This window comes from Gambusia affinis, linkage group LG01 (genome assembly GCF_019740435.1).
Source record: "Gambusia affinis linkage group LG01, SWU_Gaff_1.0, whole genome shotgun sequence".
NCBI classification, from domain to species: Eukaryota; Metazoa; Chordata; class Actinopteri; order Cyprinodontiformes; family Poeciliidae; genus Gambusia; species Gambusia affinis.
In genome coordinates, this window is record NC_057868.1 from 29,650,655 (window position 1) to 29,659,554 (window position 8,900).

The 8,900-nt window shown below is 38.4% G+C and overlaps 1 protein-coding gene across 2 annotated transcripts in view; it reads left to right on the plus strand.

The window, feature by feature from the left end:
* LOC122824863 (metabotropic glutamate receptor 7-like) overlaps nucleotides 1-8,351 on the plus strand; it is a 106,667-nt gene extending 98,316 nt beyond the window's left edge. The window contains exons 9-10 of one of the 2 annotated variants that reach the window (XM_044105739.1): nucleotides 240-492; nucleotides 5,785-8,351. In XM_044105739.1, coding sequence (XP_043961674.1) covers nucleotides 240-492; nucleotides 5,785-5,834 — 303 coding nt within the window. In that variant the 3' untranslated portion in view covers nucleotides 5,835-8,351. The remainder of the gene's footprint in view (nucleotides 1-239; nucleotides 493-5,784) is intronic. The other variant, XM_044105831.1, reaches the window with a different exon arrangement.
* The last annotated feature ends 549 nt before the right edge of the window (nucleotides 8,352-8,900 follow it).

The window sequence follows — 8,900 nt, forward strand, 5'->3', positions numbered from 1 at the left end:
TTGCACATGAGTTAGACTGAATGCTGTTTTTGAATTTTATCTCTTGAAGAAACTCTAGAATGAATCTGCAGATGTGCAGCATCCACTGATGTTTTGTTTTGATATTTTTATGGTTTAGATTTGACACTTGTACCTACCTCAAAGAGTAGCCAATCGAAATTTGATTAATGTTGCACACTTCACTGAAGAGTAACAGATTCTTTTTTGTGTATTCTTTTCTTGTCTGTTGTTTCTTCCAGCTGTACATTCAGACAACCACTCTGACCGTCTCCATGAACCTCAGTGCCTCAGTCGCACTGGGCATGCTCTACATGCCCAAGGTGTACATCATTATCTTCCACCCTGAGCTGAACGTGCAGAAGAGGAAGCGTAGCTTCAAGGCTGTGGTCACCGCTGCCACAATGTCATCCCGTCTGTCTCAGAAACCCAGTGAGAGGCCCAACGGCGAGGCTAAGACTGAGCTGTGTGAGAACCCTGCTGCTGACCCCATGAGTGAGTACACAACATAAAGGTCACCCTGTAAAGACCTGAAGACACATAAGTTTTCTTACGTTTATATTTATCTGAAATTTATAACAAAACTTTTTCTCAATGCTTTATACTGCAGCTTGATAAAAGATTGTCACTGTAAAATACTGTAGGGGCGTAATATATATATATTGAAATAAAATATCCTCCCAAAAAATACCAATTCCAGCCAATACCAAAGTTAGTTTGATATAATCAAAATAATTTGGACATCCGCTTCACATTATTTATATTGCAGCTTCTTGTTCGTCCTGAAAGAGTTAATGAAGGCAGTGAAACCAGGAAATGATACCGAACACAAATCCCCAAGAGTTCAGCTCTGAGCTGTAGATATCTATTAGATGTGCATTCGTTTTTCTTTTCTTTTAAAGTCTATCTCAGATCTTCTCCATATTTCCTTTTCTTCACTAGAAAATCCATTCTTCTGATTTAATTGGGTGCTGGAATCATATTCCATATCCTCTGCAGAGAGCCAAGTTATCTTAAATCCTGACAAATGGCAAGACCTTTTGCCTAAGTTCATGGCAGCGAGCGTGGGAGAAGATGAAGGCCTTGCTCTGAGGAGGATTTAAAAAAACAAACAAAAAAAAAAAACAAGACCCTGTCACTGAAAAATGAGCCAGATAATCTGTTTCTGTTGCTGTGTATTACTCATGCCAACCTTCAACTGAAACGGTAGGCATGATCCTATTAGCAAAGATAATACGGGGTATTAGTAGGTGAGGAAGGCAGCCTACGTAGTCCCTTATTTGGATGGTGCAGCATTTGTTTTGGATGAGAAACAGAAAAAAAAACTAGAAAGAGTTTCAAAGAAAGCTCTAAAAAAACTGCATTTCAGACTCACTTTGCAGAGGAAGCTGTTTGCTCATCTTTAACTGTCAGGGACGTAGACAGAGAAGATTGACAGCCCATGCAAATCTCACATCATGGCTTTCAAGGCCTCCCTCTCTCCCCCGATGCCTCTAATCACGTCGAGCAATCATGGCACCCACAGGTACCCCGTTCCCTCGCCCCCTCTTTGAATTATTCCTCTGAGGTAGCAGATTTTTCAGGGAATTTCTCCAAGCAGTTGTCATACTCATCTGTTATGAGCACAACGCATTTGGGTGTATCTGTGCAACTGCGAGGGTGCATGTCTCGGCGCAAAACAGAATGTGTGAGGCGAACACATGTAAGTCAGGGAGCTGGGCGAGTGTGTCAGGGGAGGGAGAACAGATCCCCGCATTTCACACATGTGGCTCATTGACTGGATACAAACCCTGAACCGAGGGTAAAATCATAACATCTGTTGCAGTAGCACATTAAAAAGTCCCCGAGCAGGACGTGTAACCTCTAGAGGGAAGTCCCAAAAGTGCACAATGTCATCTGTTCTGTGCGTCTCTAACCTTCTGCCTCTGCTGCATAAATATTTCCTCGCCTCGTCCCCCTACCCTGCGCAATCTCTCCTTCTTTTCGCCCCTTTTTTTTTAGCAACAGTGGAAGTGACATTTATTAATGGCAAATTTATGTGCATGACCGGCCTGAAACCTGAACTGTGCCTCGACCATCCCAGGAGACTGTCCGTCAATTCCTGTAACCGTCAGAGTGCCAACCACCTCCCCTCCAGCCCCCATCAGGCCGGCACGAGATGACTCAGAGTGATTTATAGGATTCAGAGCATTAGCAGTTTTGCAGATTTACATTGGTATTGATAAGGTGTAATATCTTCATGATTACGGCTCTCAGACAGAAGCATTTGCTCTGTAATTCTGTTGAATTGATTCCGTGTCAAACACAATTTTTCCCAATGGGCATGTGTGCCTTTGTGTATGTGCACTCCTGCATGCGTGCGTGTGTGTGTGTGTGTGTGTGTGGAGGCCTTAATTCTTTTTAGATTTAATTTATTCAGCAAGGAATAGTGCTGTAATAAAACTGTGTAACAAAAGCCAAAATCATGCATAATAGAAGGTGCATGGTGAGACAACATCATAAGCTTTCAGATGTAAAAAAAATATATAAAAATGGGATAGTAAAGGTAAATGAATCAGTTCTGGACCTGTAAACACAGTTCAAAATGTCTCCCCCTCCAAAAACCGTCTTGAAGAGTTTTAATGGTTACCAGCGAGAGCCTGTTGTACACTTTCTAATGTTTTATTCATCATACTTGCAGGCTGAGACTACAAAATCCAGCTGTAAAGAAATGGTGCGACTTTAATTGTGTAGCTCCTGGGGACTGGTTGCCATAGCAACTTTAACACAGTAGAATGAGAATTAAGAGGAACGCGTGTGATGAAGGTTTACATACTGACTGACCCGCCACAGACACTCTTCATTGAAACAAGCAGAAACATATTGTGCCTTGCAAATGTATTTGCACCCCTTGAACTTTCCTGTTCTTTTTACTGAGATTAGACATGATAAAACAACAGAGTAGGGCACAATTGTGAATTATAGAAATATTTGCTCCACGCACACAAATCTGAATGTGAGGTGTACATTTGTATTAAAACCCCAATTACTCTGACACCCTGGAACAAAACTGAGGACACGTTCATTCGTGTGTAACTTCATCTCAAAATAAATACAGCCGCAGAGATTTGTTAGAGGACATTGGTGAACAAAAAGGATTATGAAAACCAAGAAACACAACAGACAGGTTTGGAAGAAAGCTGTTGAGAAGTTTAAAGCCGGGTTAGGTCAAAATGGATGGTGCTAAATAGAGGCCAGTCCTGAAAACAAACATGTTTGAGGCTGTAAAAGACTTTAGACTTGGATGAAGGTTCGCCTTCCAGCAATACAACAGCCAAAAACATGCAGCCTGAGCTCTGGAAGGGTTTAGTTAAAAATATATTTATATTTTTAAATGTCCCAGTCAAAGTCCAAACTTCAATGCAATTGAGATTCTATATTGAAATTTGAAAATGAATGTTCACCAACACTCCCTATCCAGTCTGATGGACTGCAAATCTTTCAATCTCCAGATGTGCAAAGTTAACAAAACCATATCTAGAAACACAATGTGGTGCTAGCAAACCATTGAATGCAAGCCACACTTTCCAGATTGTCTCTCTCTCTCTCTCTCTACATGCATACATACATACATACATACATACATACATACATACATACATACATACATACATACATACATACATACATACATACATACATACATACATACATACATACATACATACATACATACATACATACATACATATAAATCTAAAAACTTTTAAAGGTTTTGTATCTTTAGTCTCTATCTTAGATTACATTTACAGTCAATTTCCTCACATGAATAATAGATTCTACACCAGTTTTCTCAAACTTCAGTCTGGGCTCCTGCCCCCACATCCCTTTCCCAACACACACACACAATCATTTTCAAGATGCAGCAACGAAGGAATAATTCCGATTTATCATTTATTTATTTTAAATATTTTTAAGTTGACATTTGCCTTTCATAAAAACTAAAACCCACCTTGATCTTTCATGTCTATTTCCAGGAATTAAATGTTAGTGTGTCTTGTAGCAACTGGTTACAGGCTTTTGCTTTTATTCTGACAAGGAGCTGAAGACTACTACATGTACGTGTACTGTAAGAAAGACTAAGCTCAAGCGCCACGTTTGATCACTTTGACTACAGCTTCGCCTCTTTTGACAGTTAAAAACCTTTTGTTGTCAACCTTCTAGAAGTTTGTCTTCCATATTAAATCAGCTTGAAGACAGGCGAGTTTATCGCTCCTGAGGAATCTTATGTTCTCTGCATAAATCTAAATGTGTAATACTACTTTTAGGTGTGAATGTATTTGTTACCAATTAATAAAACAGGCAACACATTTCTGTTTGTTGTGGTACAGATTTCAAATAATGAATGTGCTTGTTGATTGCCACTGTGGGTCCTCAGAGTCGGCACCTTTTGATAAAAATATACAAAGTAATAGTTAATTTGTAGAATGCTTTTAATTGCAGAAACAGAACAACTTGTAAAAGGCTGCTGTGTCTGCTTTAGCACTGCTCAATATTATTAAAGTATTAAATAATTTAATGTGTTAATAATTTATTACAGAGATCCACCAATGAGAATGGTAAAATAAACATTTACCATTTTCAAGTAAAGGTAATTCCTATTATCGCATTTTAATATCTATTTTAAAACTACGTTATAAGAAAATATGGCATTATACACAAATAAACCAAATGGCAGAAAGTCACACAAACACTGGTTACTATTTCCTCAATATGGTTACCTACTCTGATGCTACAGAATTTTAACTATAGTATTGATTTTATTAAATCAACATTGATTTAATAAAATCAATACTATAGATTTTATTAAATCAACATTGATTTAATAAAATCAATACTATAGTTAAAATTCTTTCTTTAGATATCCTTTTTGTAGTGCTAAACTGCCATGGTAAATATACACGAGCAGTTTCTCCATGTGTTATGTCTGGAGTGTGAAGATAAGACATGATAAAAAAATAATAATAACAAATAAATAAACATAGAAGTGCAGCAATTAAATTTGTATAAACTCTTTGACTTAAGATAAAAACAGAACCAGTAGTTTTAAACATGGTGCTCACAACATTTTGAGCGGTAATTGGTCTCCACAAGCTCACCTTGAACTTCTGATGAAAAGCTCCCTGACTGGAGCTGGTTGGTGCATCAACCTACAGCTTGTGAATCACTGCTGTACAGCATCAAAGGGGATATATGACCTCAAACTGGAAACAATCCACAAACTTAGAATTAACTTTTAGAGAGCAATAATTTCTTAAAAAGGTCACAATGAGCTTGAATGACCTGAAACAATAAAACAAAATATGCTTCCACTCTCAAGGGCTGAAACTCAAATTGGTTCTCATTATGAAAGCTATGCAGTAGGACACACAAACACAAACGGCATCTGGGCGCTCAGCCATGTTCTGATACGTTTCCATGGTAATGGAGACTGGGATCACATTGCATGGCCTAGCATTTGTTTGGTGCCCACTTTAGTGTTGTTTGTGATTTCTATCACTAGTTGACATCTGAAAATAGAAGCTGAATCTTTCCATGCAGGGAGCGCACACTGAAATGATATGCTAGCCCAGAAAATATTGCAACTGATTGCACACAGCTGGTGATAGGAATTCACTGCACAGCAGAAAGAGTTCGCCAAAGTGAATGATGTCTGTTTACTATTGCGAGCGCCATTCCTTTCTGCTTTTTGTTTCGTGTGAGAACGTCTCAAAATAAATCTATTTTTTTATGTTCTTCTTTTCGCAGGTCAAGCCACAAAGAAAACGTATGTGAGCTACAACAACCTCAGGATTTGATCTGCTTAGAATCACTTTGTCCTCTGTTTGTGATCAGAAAAAAAAAACAAAAGCAAGGAAAGCTGTAGGATCCGAGAAAGAAAGACAGACAGAGAGCGCAGGCATCCCAGCACCACCTGCGGTACCTATGCACTCCAGGACTGTGGAAAGCATCCAACCTTCATTCAGACATGACGCATGAGTCCTAACGGATACGAACAGAGCGCTGGACCTGTGTGACTGTGTCGGCCCCTCAGAACTAAACCACAGGTTGTAAACTTGTGATGTGGCCCTCTTCTCTTTGTCTGACGGGGAACGCATTGCCTGCTGAAAAATGGGGTCACTGTGAAAGAGGACAAACACATAAAAAATGGACCGTTGATCTGCTTCAAGAAATTTTCTTTTGAAATGTCATTAAAGCCATATTCTCTTGGGGTGTCCATTATCTGATTTCTGTTTTGTATTGTTTAAGTGATTTTCTTCTGTGCCTCTTTTTTTCTCTTGGAGTTGATTTAATTACCCTGAACAGCGATCTCTGCCACACACAGCATTTTGATTTATCAACTTCAACTCAACTCAGTCCCAGATGATTTTTGCCGAGTGATGGGCATTGTGAGTATATTTTTTTTGTAAATATTTGAGAGTATTTTCATGTTTGAAGAGCACAGAAATAGATATCCAGTCTTTGTTCAGTTGGATTTGGATGGTAACTAAAAAGCACCACAAAGTGTCCACTTTGCATGTGCCAATGTATGTCTGTTCTATTTGATGTAAACTAAACAAACAAACAAACAAAAAAAAAATCATAAGAAAAATAAATTCAGAAAATGATGATGAGCTTCTGCATCCTTCTGCATTTTTATTTTTTAATCTTTACCAGATGTGAATTTCGTTAGATTATGGAATATGGCTTTAAAGTGTACCTGGAAGCATGTTTGTTTTATATAGTTTTGTACTGGGTTTATTTTGCCTAATTAAAGTGTGGGAAACAGTCACATCGGAGCAATCATGCAAGTATGTTGTGATGTTTGTCAAATTACCAACATGTAATAAAATCATTTTGTTATTGTTTATACAATCATATTGGACAACATCATAATCTTTTTTATGCATGTGCATAGGAGAGTCCACCTGGACCTACTCTGCTGTGTGTTTTAGCTGGACATCTTGCGAAATGGTTTTAACTAGGGAATGGATAAGAACAAGCAGGCGCTGTGGTGTTTGTTTCTGAAAGCTGATGGATATCTTACGTGCTGCTTGACTGTCTCAGCTCACAGTGGGACATATTAGTGAGCTCACTGAGCAGAAACAAAACCTGATGAGAAGAGATTTTCCAGCACAATCTTTTTACCCATATTGTCTTCTTGCATCCTCATCCGTCTTTATCAAATGTTCTTATTTAAGGTATCACTACCAATCACCTACGGTGACTTGAAAACCTTCTCTTCTTTTTCCAGATTTTGTCATGTCAGACCCAAACTCTGTATTTGTTTTTTGGGACATTATGTGATAGACCAACAAATACAAATCTGTGGAGTGGAAGGAAAGTGATTCATGGTTTTCACAATGTTTTACAAGAAAAATCTCAGAAAAAAATGCAGTCTCTCTGATGCAATTATACCTGCAAGTCTTTTTTTTTTTGTTTTATATCACTTTAACATTGTCTGTTCTTTTAAATACAGCAATTCCATCCATAGTTTGCTAATACATACTTATTTTGATGAAAATTGACTGGCTTCCATGCTCCTGCGTCCCCTCAACATGATGCTACCACCACTATGTTTGGGGTTGCTGTTGTCAGTATTTTTTGCCACTCATAACATTTTACTTGTCAGCCAGAGAGTTATGGTCTCATTTGACCAATACATGCTTTTCTCAGTGTTTTCCATTTCCTGTGGCAAACAGCAAATGGACTTTTTAAGGTTTTCTGTCAACATCAGAACCATTAGCTGCACCGATGGATGTGGCTCCTCCACAGTTATAATGAGCTATGTGGTCACGGTTCTAAATGAACCTCTGCTTACATGTCAGTTCTGGGGGGACAGTCATGTGGGTCTTCAGTTTGTGCCATACATTTTCCGTTTTCGACAAATGGATTGAAATTTTGCTTTGTGAAATTTTATAAAAAACCAGGATAAATCTTCCATTTTCTACCCAAGGCTGATTTAAACTTCTCTGCAATTTTATCCCTGACTTGTTCTTGGTCTTTATGATGCATTTTGCGCCCTTATATTCTGTGATGCCTTCATATAACAGACAGATTTATTCTGAGATGAAACTACAGACAGGTGGATAGTATTATTTACTAACTAGATGAACATCTTGGAAACCATATATCCTCTTCCTTCTACTTCCCAGTTATGCATTATACTTTGTGTTGCTTTATCACATAAAATCCTAATAAAATACACTGGTAATTTTGATTGTAACATGAATAACTGTGGGAAATATAAAAGCATCTGACTACTTTTGCAAGTCGCATTGTGTGAAGTAAGTATGCTCCATATATTAACAGGCCATCATACACTTTATACACATTAACCACGTTTTTTTACCTGCTTGTGCCTTCTGGCATTATGTTGGTATTTTCTATATTGATCATGTATAAATATGCCACGATTGAAACACTTCAGTTTACTCATCTTCTGTACATCCCCTTGAGGCAGTTACACAGGCACATGAAATATGACCAAATGATTGCGACTCCTTTATTGTGTGTTTGTGAGACTCAAAGAGAGTGAACAAGCGAGGAGGAGGGAAGGAACATTATCCGTACCCACACGGGTTTTCTGTTGTTTCTCTTTCCATTTGTCTGGCATCTCTCGAAGCTCCTGAGGGACCAGATGGTCTTCACTTCTCATGCACACAGTCTGTCATTTTTTGTTGCACACAGCCAAGAAAAATCCCACTTATACCCAATTAAGACTAGCCTCTCCCCTGGCAAATTAATTGCCTGTGTCAGAGTCTGTGTGCAAGTAATCAGTGGGGGCTGAGCAGAGTTTAGATTTGCAGCTCAGCAAAAAGAACAGAACTGCTAAACAGCTCAAGCAATGGCTTTTGGAATGTGGGTGTGAAACAAAAACAGAG